The sequence below is a fragment of the Chionomys nivalis genome, chromosome 14 (assembly GCF_950005125.1).
Source record: "Chionomys nivalis chromosome 14, mChiNiv1.1, whole genome shotgun sequence".
Taxonomy (NCBI): Eukaryota; Metazoa; Chordata; class Mammalia; order Rodentia; family Cricetidae; genus Chionomys; species Chionomys nivalis.
The window spans coordinates 36199377-36216400 of record NC_080099.1 but is presented as its reverse complement, the minus strand read 5'-3'; the positions used below and the strand labels follow the sequence as shown (position 1 = coordinate 36216400).

Here is a 17024-nt window from a genome sequence, read left to right as displayed (position 1 = left end):
GACAGTTGAACCACTAACTGTAAATATGCTGGAATGTATTTAGCATTATCTCTGGTTATAGCTATATAATCTACAAAGACATTTACTTAGTAAATGTCTAGAGGTCTTTGTTCAATGTGCTCATTCAGTAGGGTGGATTGTGACTTACATGCCCACTGCCTAGGTTCCTCACCCGAAAAGAAAACCCCTCCAGAGACCAAGCAAAGTGTCTTAGGTCCAGCTGAACAAGATCTGGTTGCCTTTTCCTCACAGGAGCATCTGCCTCCGTGGCTGTAGTTAATAATAATTGTAGCATCTCTAATTTTGATACTCAATTTAGATTTGAAAGCTAAGCAATATAAATTTTAATTCTTTTCTGGGATATTTTTGTTATTTCTGCTTAGATGACTTGTGACAAAATTGCTTTTCTCTTTTCACAATGTATTTGTGTTCCTCGCTAATGGGAAAGCGGCAGATATTTTTAGTGTCGTCTTTCATCAAGTCAGACCGTGCTGAGGACCTGACTGCATTCTAGTTCCATGGGAATTTTGCTAATGGGTACGTGCAACCTCATCCAAGTTCTGGAGGAAAAGCTTACAAATTAAATGGGAAGAGGAATATAAAAGTGATCTTTCTCAAGATGTTGGCAGAATACCCATCTTTTGTTATTTCGTTTTTACTTTACCATGTTTTCCGATCAAGTACAGAACGTCTAAGTTGGGTATATTAATGCGTAAGATTAGCCCAGACCATAGAAACAGTGAGCTTCCTAAATAGAGTTTTAGCTGTAATCTTACATGTAGAAGGGAGGAGAGAGAGAGAGAGGGACCCTCCCAGTCCCCATCTGTCTAGGTAATAGTGTTAGTGACATCAGTGGATGTAACAGGAAAATGGAAGGTGGAAGGCATATACTAACTTCCTGATTCATATTCTAATGTGATAAATAGCCACTGCACACTTGTAAATAGCACGTAAGGAGGATGTGTGAAGCTGGGGCTGCTCGGTGTTTATCCGGGACCTGCTTACCCTAATCATCCAGCCCAGAGCGCCTTCTTTTCTCGCACTGCATTCTATTCCAAGGCTGTCTTATCTGCTTGGTTTTAAGTGTCAGTGGCTCCTGAGTTTGCCTCTCTTACATGATGGTCTTCTCCAGACTTTCCAGTGTATTTTCTGGGTGATCTCTGCCTCCTGAGCCCTTGTCTGGAAGTGTTCATTTGATCCACCTTCTGGATCTGCTGCCCGTGTGTTGCTGATTTCAGTTCTGTCCCGTCCAGAAGCTCTTTCCAGCAAACTGGCAGCTCTTCTTCTGCTTTCCATCCCTCTATGACCTCCTGACCCCACCCAGATAGCCATGGTACCTGTAAACAGTCTCTCTCTCTCTCTCTCTCTCTCTCTGAGATTTCTTTTTTGTTTGGTTCCTGGTTTTGTTTTGTTTCCAAAACAGGGTTTCTTTCCCTGTGTAACAGCCTTGGCTGTCCTGGAACTCACTTTGTAGACCAGGCTGGTCTTGAACTCACAGAGATCCTCCTGCCTCTGCTTCCCGAGTGCTGGGATTAAAGGTGTGCGCCACCACCACCCGGCTTTTTGTTGTTGTTTTTGTTTTGTTTTCCCACTTGTCTCTGTCACTGCAGACGTTAAATCAAGTCATCATTTCTTAGCTGAACTAAATCGGTAACCTCATGGCTGCTTTGTCCACGGCCAGCTGGAAGGCAAAATTGAGCTATTGATTGTAAATAAAATAGTGTTACCCTTACACCCAATGTCTTCAACGATTTTTATTTTAATATCTGAAAGAGACTGTAGGGCCTACATTAGCTTTCTATGGCTATTAATCTAGATTTTAATTTTTGGGGTTTTTTTCTGGTTTATATATCAAAATAGCTTAAAAACACAACTTAAATATTTATTTCATTCATAATTTAAAATATGGCAGTTCAAAGTTGCTCTGAATCTCAGGCTAAGGAATTTTTGGTAGAAGTTGCTTATGTCATTGCAGTAGCAAGTCAGAAAGCGACAAGAAGGGACAAGGACAAGATATAAGCTCCCAGAAGGCTATTTCTTCCAGCTGCCTGCCCCACAAGGTTTCACTAGTCTCCAAAGTTGGACCACCAGCTGGGGTCCAAACCTTAAATTCATGGGCCTTTGGGGGAGAGGTATGTAATTCATGTTCTAGCCATGACAAAGTGCCACAGACGTCACATAAGCACAATGTCATTTCTTCACATTTCTGGAGAAGACCCAGGTCAGGTTGTGGAGAATCGCACTTCGGAAGTTCTCTTCCGGGCTAGGAAATGAGCGTTTGTTTCCCTCTGTGGTCTTTACATTGTGTTTACCTTATCCGGGTCTCTGGCCGTGCTGGGTTAGGGCCCACTCTTCTGGAATCTCCAGTTTCTGTCCACAGATGCAGTTATGTTGTGAGCTTCAAAGAGTTAGTGTTCAACTGTAAGAGTTTGAGGGAGATGCTGTTCACCCCATAACAGAGCTTGAGGTGATGTGGTTGGGGAGCAGGCTCAAACGGACTCCACCATGTTTCTGTACATATGGAAGCCTGCTGCCTCTGCTGTTTTCATCAGCCCTGATCAACCCTGGATCAGTGCATCCAGAAAGGGCTGCCCTCCTCTGCTGCTGGGACAGCCATTTACTCTCTGTTGACAGTGGTTGACAGGACGCAGGTAGAGAATCCCTTGTCTCATTTCAGTATATGAAGCTACTTTAGCTGAGCGTTTCTGTTGCTTTCCTCCACAAAACCCACTGTTACAGCTGATGGTACTGAGATGACAGAGTTCAGTTTCCACGTTTCCCCCTTCTCTCTCAGCAGACATGCTCGTGAACCATGAGTTGACTCAAAAGCCAGAAGGATATGAAGTAGAGGAAAAGATGTCAGGCATCCAGTTACCCCAAAGAGCAGCACCCTCAAATACTAACTCTAGAGTTCTCCTCAAACATAAATGCCTTTCTTTCTTGGTTGGGTCAGGATAGCCACCAGTGTGTATGGGCATTAAAATGGTACTGAAAGCTTGCTTCCTTCATGGACAGAACCTTCGATGCATTCTGTAAAGAAGGGAAAGAGAGCCGGGTCTGTTCTAGACGATAAACAGACTTGAGCTTTCTAGCTGTATCTCAGGCATCACTAGGAGCACACTTTCCTTAAGATATAGTGGGCACAGGAAAGCTTTTGATCATAGGAACTGCAGCAAGCCTGACAATGGGGGACAAACGTGCGGCTGCATCTGAAAGTCGCTAAAGCTCCCAAGCTTAGCAAAACTATGTTCTGTTTTCCTGACTTAGTGAAGTGTTTTCATAATGCCCAAAAAAGGAGACTTTAATTTAAAATTCTTGGATTCTTGGGATTCCCTGTCCGAACATGAGTGTAGGGAACTGCTCGGGTCAGACACCGTTTGCATTTTGTCTAAGCTAGGTTCTTTCTTCTCTACAAACCAGTGTGCCACCATAGACTAAAATTAGCCAGTTCCTTATTCTCCATGGTCTCCTCTAGGCCACTGTCATAGAAGGGAAGTGGCAGTGCACACTGGGAATTAGCCCAGGCGCAGATACCAGTTCCCTGCATATTTTACTCCAGGTGTCAATGTTTTTATGTCTATAACTAAACGTTTCAGTAAAGCAAGACAACAAAATTTTATGTACACATACCCATGCATGTAGGTACATTGAAATTGTTTTGTTTTGTTTTAAAAAGACAGGGCTGGAAAGATGGCCAAGCAATTGAACACTGTCTGTTCTTCCAGAGTACCCAGATAAGTACCCAGCAGTTACCTGGCATCTAACAACTGTTTGTAACTCCAGTTCCAGGAGATCAGACACTCTTTTCTGGCCTCCAGGGACATTAGACATGCGCATGGTACCCAGACATACATGCAAGAAAACATTCATATATATAATTTTTAAAATTTTAAATAGGACATAAAATATACCATCTTAAAACTACTTTGAATGCACAGTTGGAATTGTTCCTTGTCTTTTTGTTGTAAAATGATATCCAGATCCTTTTCTCCTACACATCTGAATCTCTGTACGTGTTTTTTTAAAGAAAATACTATTTCTCCCCCACACACAGCCTTGGTAATCACCATTCTGCTGGGACCGTACTTGGGTCCTCTGTGAGAGCAGGGTCACTCATAAAACTGAGACATCTCCCAGCTTCAATCTTTAATCTTTGAAGAAACTTCTTTCTCTTTTTAAGGTTTTTATTTTCAATTATGTATTTGCAGGGAAGTATGCACATGAGTGCAGATACCCTTGAGGGCCAGGAGACATCATTGTCTACCGGAGCTTGAGTTACAGGCACTGGTGAATCACCTGAGGTGGTTGCTGGCAGCCAAAATCAGGTCCTCTGGAAGAGCAGCAAGTGCGCTTAACTGCTGAGCCATCTCTCCAGCCCTGGACCTTCCATGGCAGTTGTACCACTTTTTGATCTCACTACTGGTGTGCAGGGTTGCAGTTCCTCCACATGTCTTCACTTGTCATTGCCTGTATTATTTTTTTTCAGTATTAGCTATTCCAGTGCTATGCACTAGTGCATCAAGGGTTCTTACCGTCATATTCTGGTCTGCGTTTTGTTGGTTCCATGCCTTTATGGAAGAAAGAGGCCTCAAATTCTCTAGCCTACCACACACTGTCACAGTAGCCGTGGTTGCTTTAATAAGCCTGCTTCGTTATTCCGTCTCTCAGTGTAACATTCTAGGAAACACTACCTTAAAACAGAGCAAAGCAAAAAACAACCCAAATTAGTGCTGGGTTTAAGGCTATGCAGATAAATTATTGACATAGTCGTCCCCCTCTAATTTCCGCATAGCTGTTGACATGGAACTGGGAGGGTAAACCCCTTCTAACTTCAGAGAGAATGCCATTGTATCACTAGTTCCTGCTGGTTAGACTTTTGCGTGATTACTGTGTGCCAATTAGCTGAATACTTTTTCTAATACGGTTCACGACCTTCATAATTTGCACAATTCCTAAAGGATCGGGCTACACAGCTGATGGGCTTCCCACTCACTGGCTTAAGTGTAAGAACTGGGCAAGTCAGTACTGTGTGCTCGGGCTTCATGAAGAGGGCACTGTTTCTGAGCACAGCCCCACTGGCCTAAGACAACTTGGTTTGAACCGTTGGCTTTGTTATAAAAGTGGAAACCATCAAAAGAGATTTTTCACAAGAACAACACGGAAGCTAAGAATCGAGTCGATACTGTACACTCGACCAGGGTTAAGTACTACAATTAATAACTGTTTACAGCAGCTTCCCACCCCTTCAGCCATGATGCTCACTCCGTGGCATGAGGGAAAAGCAGAGGGATCGGCAGGGTAGCAGACTCTTAGCATTCTGCCGTTGTCCTCAGGCGAACCTTGGCTAAGGGAAGACCTTCTTAGCTACTTAGCAATGTTGTGGTTTGGTGCTTCAGCTGGGTGGGGTACAGTTGCGCTGGTTGGGAACCCACTTAACTAGATCACTGGAGATGCCAACACAATGTTTCTCTGTAGCACTCAAAATGGTTCCACCAAAGCATGCGAGCTGAATCTCAGACGATAAGTCCTAGCTTTGACACTGTCGTGCTAACTTAGCTTGTGCTGCGTCTGCACATGAAAGAAGGCAACGATCGTAGCACATTAAGATGGCAACTGTCAGGCTAGTGCTCGGAGGCAGAGGCTGTGCCCACGTGAGCCATTAATGGCTGGGTGAGTTCAATCAGATACGCCGCCTCCAGTGCATGCATAATGCTATTTACTAGATTTTAAATGGACTGCTGAGAAAGATGAAATATAATCTCATGTATTATCTCTGTCTTGTCTTGAAAAAAAAAAGGTAATTAAATTGTTCTCTTGCTAGCGTATATTTTATTAACCTTTGAGGAGTCAACTTAAAGAAAGGTGTCCCTGTAGAGTTGAAACCTTTCGCTCAAGTGGAATGTCACGAAGTGACTTTGTGAGCTCTAGGAATCCCATATACCTAGGCTAGCTGGATAGCATTGGAAAATACAGCAGGAATTTCATTCTTTCCCCTTTGTTCCTCTTCTTTACAGAACCTGGAGAAGGTTCTAGTGGAATTCAACCACAAGGAGTTGTTCGATTTCTACAACAAGGTGTGTGTTTTAAATGTTTTCTGAAATGTGGAGATTTGCTAGCACTTCTGGTTTTATATATACATTTTTATTTCGGAATGCCTTATTGTAGGGCCAAATTCTTTATACTCCTGTAAACAACTCGTATCTCACAGTAGCTTTCTAGACAGAACCAAGACAAAGAGAATCTGAAAACTAAGCCAGAAAAAATGAAAATGGTTTTAACTAAAGAGTAGGATTGATGCTTTCTGTAAGACTGAGCAAGGCACTCTGCCCCCTGTAGCCTCTGGTCCACAGATCACCTGAAGTCCTTCAGTGGCTGGGCCCAAGTTTAGAAGGAAGCTGCCAGATTTTAGTGATTTTTCTTTCGTTTGTATTTCATTTTTTCCCAAATATTGATTTTTGTACCCCAGGAAAATGCATTCCATTAACTACCAAACTTTAAAGTCTTACCATATGGCGATAATTTACTAAGAAATAGCTGAGCACATGTAAGGCAGTAATATTTAGAAGTCTTCATCCTTCATAAATAAAAAAAAAATTAAATGACAAGCCTAAATCCTAACATGTTTACCTAGCAAGAAAAGCGGCCTGAGTGTTACCGTTATGCCCTGTGTGCGGGTTCATTGTGTGACGTGCCCACTGCCATTGCTTCTCTTTGGTTTGCATGTCTCTAACATTTTGTATGGTTTGTTCCCTTCACTAACTTGCTGTCATTATTTTTGTCTTTATAAATAGCTAGAGACCATACAAGCACAGCTGGATTCCCTTTCATGATGTCCTTGAAGACCGGCTTCGCCGTCACATTCCTGCCACCTCATTCTTTCGCATCGAAGAGGAACTGCCCGAGTATATTTTTGAGAGGACTCAGTGACTTTATTCTACAGATACTATAACTTAATCACTTCTTAAACAAATACTTTCCATGAAGGGAGATCACAGTAAGAGCACGGGGGTTTCTGGTATACCCTCTCTCCTCACGTGAGCCAAGAACAACTGTTGAAAACTTTCGGAGAGAAATCACAAGTGAACGCCGTATTGCCTTTTCGTCAGGTTGCTGCCTCGTCACTTTGCCGCAGTCCTGCTTTCATGGATCAGCGAAGGTCTGCAGGCGGGAGGTGTGATGGGTGCCCTAGCAGACTATGTAGCCTTATAATTACATTGCTTAATTAGGGAAGCAGCCCCGGGCCATCAAATGCTCTGACATTTGTCTTACAACTTTATTTTGCTTGAGATATAATACAAGAAGGAAATCAAAATGGTGCCAGTATTATTCTGAGTTAATTCCAATGTGATCCTCTTGTTCTACCCACTTGAATTTTTCTGTCTTTAATGGTTTAACAATCATCTAGGTTTATATATACTATTGCAGATTAATAACAGTGCAGTTCACTGCACGGAGAGGATCGAGATCATGAATGAAAACACCTGTAATGAGTCCTACATGGGAATCTGACATTTTAAATCAGCAACTCTTTGCATTCTCCTTCTGTGGATATACCCAGTCAATGGTGTCAGTCAATAAAAGTTTTCTCCTTTAGAATTCTTTAAATTCAAGTGTACAGTATTTTTACTTTATATTTTAAACTGTGATCATGTATAAAAAATATGTGATTTCCTGGGGGGGAAAAACATTTGAAATTTTTATCAGGGAAGTGTCTTACCTTGTTTCCAGGGGAAGAAGAGAGCAGCTTGGACATAGCCCTCTTCACAGGAAGGAACATGATTTCAGAACGTCCTGTGGTTAAGCAAACAAAACAATTACAGTTGAGTGCATCTCTCACGTGAGCGTCCTGGATACTACAGTGTACCCCAATCTCCAGCCAGCATTCAGTGTGTGCCACTGAGCCCCGTACGTGTTCATGCAAGAGTGCTGTCGCTGAGAAGAACTGGAACTTCAGGTTACTGCAGAAAGCAACTGTCACAGCTGTTAATCTATTAACTGATGGATACGAAGGGTTTGAGAGCACCAGCTTGCATTGCTGGACAGCTCAGTGCAGGTTGTAACGTAACGTCATGTGCTTCTTTCTGTGACCTCTAGGGTCGCTCTTTCTTTTTCCTTGGATGACGTCTTAGGGTTTCTGTTACTGTGACAAAAAATCATGACCAAAAGCAACTTGGGGAGGATGGAGTTTACTTCAGCGTGTAGCCCTCAGGTCACACTCCCTCCTTGAGGGAGGAACCTGGAGGCAAGAGCTGAGCAGAGGCCATCAAGGGATGCTGCTTGTGGGTAGCTCTCATGGCTTGATTGCCTGCTTTATTACACAACTGAGACCACCTACCCGGGGTTGGCACCACTCCCAGTGGGCTGGGCTCTCCCTCACTAACCATCGATCAAGAAAATGCTCCATAGGCTTCCCTACAGGCTAGTCTTAGTGGGGGCATTTTGTCAGTTGAAAGTCCCTTATCCCAAATAACTCTAGCTTCACTAAGGCAAATGACTTCACTATTGTCTTAGGTAGGTTTTCTGTAAACACCGTGACTGAAAAGTAACCGGGGAGCTAAGACTTTTATTTCAGCTCACACTTCCACATCTCAGTCCATCACTGAAGAGGAGGTCAGGGCAGGACCTCATGAGGACCCCGTGGAGGATTGCTGTTTGCTTTCTCCCCATGGCTGGCTAAGCCTGCTTTCTTCTCCCAATCCAGGACCACCTGTCCTGGGGTGGCACTGCTCACAGTGAGCTGGTTCTTCCCCATCAATCATCAATCAAGAAAACAAAATGTCCTGCTGATTTGCCTACAGGCCAATCCCATAGAGGCATTTTCTTGATTAATATTCCTTCTTTCCTAGCTTGTGTCGCGTTAGCACAAAAACTGGCCGGCACAACCATGTTGCCCAGGTTGGCCATAGTCTCCCCGACCCGGGAATCCTGTTTCAGCCTTCCCAAGAAGCTGGAACTGTGAGCATGGTCCTCCTTGCCCAGCTTCCTCTTGCCTTTTCAATGCTCTGTCTGACCAGTTTCCAAAGACTACCCGAAATCTCAAAGGTACTCTAAAATACTGTGTGTGTTTGTGTGAAAGTTCTTTAGATTTCTTTACATGACCAGTCTCAAGTTAGATTGGCTTAACCTTCTCAACTGTGACTGTACAGATAGGTAGAAGTTTTTATTGGTGTAGTTTTTATTGGAGTAAAGGCCAAATTAAATTTCCAGTGTCTAAAGTATAATGGTTAGAAATCAAGCTTTCGGAAAGTAGCTCTTTTTTTTTTTCTCTCTCTCTCTTAAAAAAAAAAATCTGTCTGTACAAAAGCATAATGAGCAGTATCTTCTCCATCAGCCCAATTCAACATAGTCTCACTCAAAGACAATAAAGAATCATGTGGTGGCTTAGTTACAGCAAGGCTGTGGGGATAAAAAGACAGGCACCTACTAAGTTCACAGGTACGTGATCATGTGCCTGGTAACATGCTGGTCCATGACAGAGCACATATATGATGGGCTGTATCGTATCGTTGCTTGGGTGTGCAGTAGACTAGGCCATGTTGTTTTGTGTAAGTACATCTCTACATGCGCAGTGATGGAATTGCCTGATGACACGTTTCTCAGCATAGTCTCATCATGAAGCACTTGGGGGTTTGCTAGAAAGAGAATTACTCATGAGAACAAGGAGTGAAAACCTTCTGTAAAGATTATAGTGCTTCTGTATTTATTTTAAATTAGGAAGTACCTAGAAATGAAAGACCAGTGTAACCTGTGGAGTCTCATCATTCAGAAATGGCCATTAATGATATTTTGGTAGGTGTTTTTCACTTTTTAAATTTCCTATTCATGCACCTTTAATATTCATTTTCTTCCTTTCCTAACAAATTGAGGTTGTGCTATAGTTTAATTTTTATGTCATTATAATGGGCATTTTACCTATCTTTATTGTCCAAATCATAATTTAATCTATAGTAAATAACTTACCATTTGAATAAGCTACATTGCTATGTTGTTAAACATTTAGATTATTTCCACCTTTAAAAATGTTAATAAAGGACACTCTGATATAGCATGCAAGACCACATTTCTCATTATGTTATTGCCAGAGATTCCTAGAAGTGGGATTGCTGTTGCAGAAGTATGAAGATGTATTTTCTGTTTTTATATTTGATGCTAATTTTATTATAAAAGTAATAGTTTCCCATTAAGGACAAAAATAGAGAGCTGTTCCATTTTGCCATCTCAAACTCTAGAAGTGTCCTTTTTATGTTTTTATTTCTTGAGAATTTCATACAATATAGTTTAATCATATTCTCCCTCCTCACATCCTCCTAGATCTATCTCCCACTCAATCAACTTCTTGTTCTTTTTTCTCAAAAAAAAAAAAAAAGCAAAAACAAAAAACAAACAAAAAACCCACCATGCTAAAAAGGCACAAACGGGGAGTCAGATCTGTGCCCATCCCCCTTCTCCCTGCTGGGGTTTTGCCTGGCTTGACCTTGTGCAGGTCTTATGCGCGCGGTCACAATCTCCTGAGTTCACCTGTGCATCCATCCTGCTGTGTCTGGAAAGGCTGTTTCCTTGGGGTCATCCTCCACCTCTGGCCCCACACCATCCTCTACCTCCTCTTCCACACAGACCCCTGAGCCCTGAGGGGAGAGGTTTGATAAACAGATTCCTTAGGGCTGAGTGCTCCACACCTCCTGCTCTCTGCACAGTGTCCCTCTGTGGGTCTCTGTTAATTCCCATCCACCGCAGGAAGAAGCTTCTCCGAGGCTTGAGTGACAAACAGTGATCTGCACATACAGCAGTGTGTGTAGAGCTCATTTCGTTGCTGTGCTCCTTTAGCAGAATAAGAGTAAGTTTAGAAGTTCTTATTTCATTGTAAGTAACAGTTTGGTTTCTGTATTTTCAGTCAGGTGAATACATACAAACATATTTTAAATGTATTCATTTTGTTTCAAGACTTCTGATACATATTCCTAAGTTGTTTCCCCAAACAGTGGTTTTAGTGTTTGTGCTTCCCTCCACCAATGCATAAGAATTCACACCCCACGCTTTTCCACCAGTGTTTTCTTCCTCCTGTACATTCCACCTAACATTCTTCTTCTCTGGGAGTTATAGTTTGTATCAGTCAAGGGGCTGAAGAAGGAAACACTGCTTCCCAGTAGAAATATGTTGTTAGTAAATCCAGGACTGAAGAAAAAAAAAAGGTTTTTTTTGGTTTTTTTTTTGTTTTTTTTTTAAGATCAGCAAATGTCTGCAGCACAGTAAGTAAGGTCTTGAAGTCAGATATTTATTTTCTTCATACATATTCACTGAGTGCCATTATTCACGTGCTGCCAAGAGGTCTGCATGCATAGCCACCGTATTGACCATGATGAGCAAAACAAACAGTCCCTACCCACTTGGAAATAGAACGTGAGGGTCACTAAAGTAAGCAAGCTTGCAGTAAACTGACAAGCGTGCGAGAAGTAATAATTGGAGTCTGTTAGGGAAAACTTCTCCACGGAACCAAACCTGAGGCTGTGGGTTTCAGGAAGGATTCTCTGGGGAGTGAGACTTGAACTGAGTTCTATTCGATAAGGTATAATGACAGAATGGAATTAGAGAGAAAGGCATTTCAGACAGACTGCGCCATGCAGCAAAAATACCCTAGGGGTTAGAAAAGACTTAGTAGTGTATTTCAAGGACCGACAGATCTGTGTGCGTAGAGTATGCTGGACAGTGGACTAGGGGAGCTGCTACGGTTTGTGAGCAGACAGGTGTCAGTCCCTCCCTCCCCCCCGCCAACTGCTAACATTCCTATGATCTAAATACATTACAATGTCTAGGTTTTCCTGTATCCAAGCCACCGCCATCTTTGCCCTTAGACTACCCTGCATCCACTCCAGTTCTCTTTCAGCCCAGGCTTCATTCAGGGCTAATTAAACAGTCATCCTACTAATTATACCATTGCCTTACTTAAAATCCTTCAAAGGGTCCCATTGTACGTCAAACAAAATGTAATGACCCGGACCCGCAGCCATATGCTAGTTCATGTTGGCTGTGCATATGGTAAACAAATTGCAATTTGCTAAAGATCATTTCTCTTAGTTTCTTAATAGGAATAATAAGCTGAACAATAGGAATGTTTTGAGGATTAAGTGAGATAAATTTGTGTTAAGCATTTCATCTAACTCTTGATTCCTGTAATCACATGAAAGTGTTAGTGGTATTTTTACAACCCTTGAGAAAATAGGTTTTTTATTGAAAGGGTTTCAGGTTAGCTTGAATTATTGTAGAAATCACTAACAGTTTTATTAAAGTCTTTCTGAGGTTATTTGAAGTTTGAACAACAACTCCATTTTTTTCTACCTTAATGCTAAGCTAACCCTTCTTAATTCTCTATTATCAAACTATCGTGTTATGTACGTGATAGCACCAGGATAAGAAACGTGTGTTTGTTTGTTTGTTTGTTTGTTTGTTTGTTTTATGAGTACCTTTCCACATGGTCCTTCTGGCTTTAAGAAATCTTTCCCTCAGGCTGGGGAGATGGCTCAGTGGGTAAATGTACTAGTTGCTCAGGGCTGATAACCGAGTTCAAGCATCTTTGATCTCAGTTGTTCCTATGAGGAGATGGGATATGGAGAGAGGAGCAGCCCTGGAAACTCAGCCTAGGTAGCCTAGTGTATGCAGTGGAAACAAGAGAGAAGCAGGGACCAGCACCCGAGCTTTGCCTTTGACCACACAAGCATTGTTGCTTATGCAAAGCTGCACACACCCACCGTACACATGATACTTACTTTTATTTCATTTTGCCTTGAATAATGTCTTCCCTACATTGTTCATTATAGCAGGGCTCAGTAAATGGCCCTGCTTGCCATGTCTTTCTCATAGAACTCCATTAGTTGTCTAGCTGCCCGACTCACTCTAGAGACCACTGGATCTGTTGGGAGAGAGTACGTGGTTGGGGGCATTGGTAAGGGACCATGGGTGAGCTCGAGATGTGACTGAGAATGCATCCAGCAACACTGGGGCTCATAGCCCTGCGGCCAGAAAGAAATTCTGTACGATCTCGAAGAGCCCAGAAGTAGGTTACACATTGTAGCTGATATCTTCATATAACTTTGTGAGATTCTAAACAGATCAGCTAAACTATGCTTAGACTCGTGACCCAGTTAATCGTGATAAAAATGTGTTGTTTTAAACTTCCAATGCCTGGTAATTTGTTATGGTACAATGGAGAACTAAAGCAACAGCTACGCCTTTTATATATGGTGTTTGTCTACTTTTGCACCAACAGCAACGTTGAGTAGTTAGAACAGAGACCCCCACACAATGTGTGAAACCTAAGCATGGTCCTTTGTGTGTGTGTGGGGGGGGGTGTACAGATGCCTGCATTATATTCTGCCTCCTAAACTAGAATATTCATAGACGACACAAGAAGTTATAGGATAGATTCGGTGTGTGTTTCCATAGCTTCACTTAAATTGTTACCCAGCAAGGAGCTCTATCTTCTATGCTGTTTTGCAGCTACTTCAAACTATAAGGCTGTCTCACCGGTGACTTGTGAAGGAAACAGAATTGGAATCAGCTTTGAGCAGGCAAGGGTTAAAGTATTTAAGGGGTAAAGAGCAATAAGGTGGAGGAAACCCAGGTCCCTACCTCCAGTGGCTCACTTCTGCCTACATGGCAGACAGCTATATGAGAAATAAAGCTTGCTTGAGCAACTGTATTTGGGTCAAGTGTAGCCTGTAAGCTGCAATTTAGCACATAGCTTAACTAATTTGATAGCATCTTTTTAATTAGGCAGTAATTTAAAATATATGTTAGAGTGACAAACATTTTATAGCAGATAGTTCAAACTGGATGGATGTCAAAGAGAACATGGAAAACTTAGAGAAATCCAAAAGCTGGCAGCAGTTCACAACTTCAAGATCAACTCTTGGGGTTACTATGACCATATCTTCTTCCTCCTATCCACCTACTTGAAGAGTTGGAGCAAACCTGAGTGGACATTGTGAATTTTCTCCGAAGTCTTCCCGTAATCCCTTTCAGCTGCTAAAAAGGGACAGGTGGGACAGTTCTAACTTGTTCAGACTCATTAGTAAGAGGCTAGTCAGGGTTTAAAGTTTTAAGTTACAGATCAGTCAATTTTGCTTCCCTAAAACTTTGGGTTTTTTCTTTTGTTAAAATTATGCAAATAGTCTACTGAATAGACCAGCCTCATTTAACACTAAAATTAGAGACACTTAATTTGAATTTTATAGTAAAGTTTAATGGCTTTTATAATTTTGTAAACCTGAAGGGATTTTCATCATCGTTCCCCTTCTCCCATACCCTTGAGTTCTCCTGAGTCTGTTGTGTCTCTGAGGTGGAGGATGAGGTGTCGACCCCTACAAGTCCAAATCCAAGCGATGGTGGTTGCTAGCTTGCTTTGCCTTATTGAAAACAGACCACCTCTACTTTCTACTTAAGAAAACAAAAAAGACTATAAATATAAGGAAATGCAACTGTATCAGATCCAGTCTATACACCCAGAAGGAAGGTGACGATGGCAGACTAGTCTTTGAGACAGGAAAAATACTGAGTATATGGCACTATTCCCTTAGCAGGACCGGAGTTCAGTCATTTTCAGCCTCTCGTGAGAATCTGAGAGTCATTTCTTAAAGAATTCTATTTCTCGGGCTGGAGAGATGGCTCAGTGGTTAAGAGCATTGACTGTTCTTCCAGAGGACCTGAGTTCAATTCCCAGCAACCACATGGTGGCTCACAACCATCTGTAATGAGGTCTGGCGCCCTCTTCTGGCTTACAGGCATACATGCAGGCAGAATATTGTATACATAATAAATAAATAAAATCTTAAAAAAAAAAGAATTATATTTCTTTTTTTCCTTTTTTTCTTTCTTTCTTTGAGAGGGTTTCTCTATGTAACCGTGCTTGTCCTGGAACTTGTTCTGAAGACCAGATTGGCCTCAAACTCACAGGGATTCACCTGCCTCCACCTCCTGAGAAGATCAAAAGTGTGTACCAGCAGGCCAAGGCGTCAAGTTTTTTAAAGTATCCTTTTCTTCAAAGAACTCTATGAAGGAAAGCAAAAGACAGTAAATTTAATCATTGCATTTATTGTTACCAGTGTTTTGATTTTTTTACCTTTTCACAAACACAAATTACATACATATCTACTTTTGAAATTGAATTTTGGAGAACACAGTTCATCTTACCAGAATTGTTTATGGCAACATCAGTAAGGAAGGTTTTTCTCCTCTGTCATAAATATGGATTTACCATGAGGCTTAGCTTCCTTGATTTCTCAAGGTCTTTCTTCAGGTCTCCTAAATTCCTGCTTTTTTTCAAGTTGTCTTTCTAGCCCATAGTACAGATTCTCTCTGCAGGTTCAGCCAGGCCTCCTATAGATTAAAAAAAAAAAAAAAAAAAGATATCCACTTTTACACACACACACACACACACACACCACCAGGCAGGAGTGCGCTTATGCTTTGGCAGAGAAACACAGTAATTTTCCAAACGATCAGAGGCGGGGTGACTCACCAGTCCCAGACCATGTGTTCCATGTTGCAGTCCACCCTCTCGGCCACAGGCTGACGGAAGTGGTTCTGCAAGCTTCACGGTCCTTGAGATATATAGGCTGGATGAATTAGTGGAGTTCATAGACAATATTTCTCCCTCTGCCTCTCCTTATTTGCGCAGTACCATCTAAAGTTTTAAAACAACCCAAATCATTGCAAACCTTAAGTAGCACAAGACTAGTTTTCAGGCTCTGAAAGCCAAATGTATCTGCACTTCCATAGGGAACAGCCCCTCCTGGAGAGGTTCTCTTAAAGTCACTGATCCTTCATTCATCATGTACATATGGCGAGTAAAACCTTAATGACCAGCTGAAACCCAGATTTCTGCCACCCAGAAGGCTAACGCGTGTTCTCCCATTGCTCAGAAGAGATTTATGACGGTCATGAAGTTGACCTAGACATGCTTCTGGGTTCTGATGCTGCAAGCACTGAAAACAATTACATTCCTACTGAATACGGAGGTTATTTATATGACAGCGTCAAATGAAGTGCTCCAGAGAGACATCAACAACATTCTTCTATCGAGAGGTATGTTCAGCATGTATAGGTTTTGTGAGCTCATTGCCCAGAAGACTTTAATTTTCTGCTGAAACATGCATTCTGATTAGAGACATGTAACAGACGCATCCTGTGTACGCTCCCTACAAAGAGACTTCACCCATTGATTGGAGGCAACTCAACGACAAAGCTTGAAAAACAGATCTCATGTGGCATGGATTGTTTGAGGTTATCACAAACATGCTACTTGATCAGAAATATATACATATTTTAGTTGTAGATAATACAGAATGCAGGAAAGGTGGGAAGCCAGGCACAAGGGTATTCAATATTGAGGGTAAGCACTCACCTTTGCAACAGAAGTTGTGTGTGCCCTTTAGGAGTGGTATCCTGTAGAGGGATCTGCTTCTTGTCAATAGAACGACCATCTCCAGAGCTTTGCTACCTCATGCAGAATGCCCTGTGAGCCTTAAGGTCTAGGTCCTTCTGTCAGCATGTGGCACTAATTTTTACTGTATGCTCTGTCCTTTGTGTGGTAGCAGAGCAGCAAAGGGGTGTCACCGGATGCATCATTCTTGAGGACTTCTGAGTTCCCCTATGTAGAATATGTTCACACTGTAGGCTTGCAGCCTCCGAGGGTGGCCCCCATTGCTAAACACGCTGTTAGCCCCCTCATGTTTTGGGGTCAGCGATCTCGTGCAGTTCTGCGTGGTGGGTGCTCGGAGCTGATGTTGCAGTGGAGTGTGACCACTGTGAGCGTCTCCTTTCAGACACTCAATGAGGATCAGAGCAAGTGTACTGACTTCACACAGAGCTTGGCTCTGAACTAGCTCCCAGGAATCACTCCGCACTAATTGCCCTGAGTCACTTTTCTTGGGGTAATGCCATGCCGCAAATGCCACTTGCTTTTGTATCTATTTCCTTTGTTCACACTTTTGGCTTTAATTTGTAGCGAAGAAAATCTCCAAACAGTTTAG

The 17024-nt window shown here is 42.2% G+C and overlaps 1 protein-coding gene across 2 annotated transcripts in view; it reads left to right on the top strand.

Annotated features, from left to right (window-relative positions):
- Commd10 (COMM domain containing 10) overlaps positions 1–7594 on the top strand; it is a 132714-nt gene extending 125120 nt beyond the window's left edge. For both annotated transcript variants that reach the window (XM_057788859.1, XM_057788860.1), the window contains 2 exons: positions 6015–6074; positions 6792–7594. In XM_057788859.1, the coding sequence (XP_057644842.1) occupies positions 6015–6074; positions 6792–6830 (99 nt within the window). In that variant the 3' untranslated portion in view covers positions 6831–7594. The remainder of the gene's footprint in view (positions 1–6014; positions 6075–6791) is intronic.
- The last annotated feature ends 9430 nt before the right edge of the window (positions 7595–17024 follow it).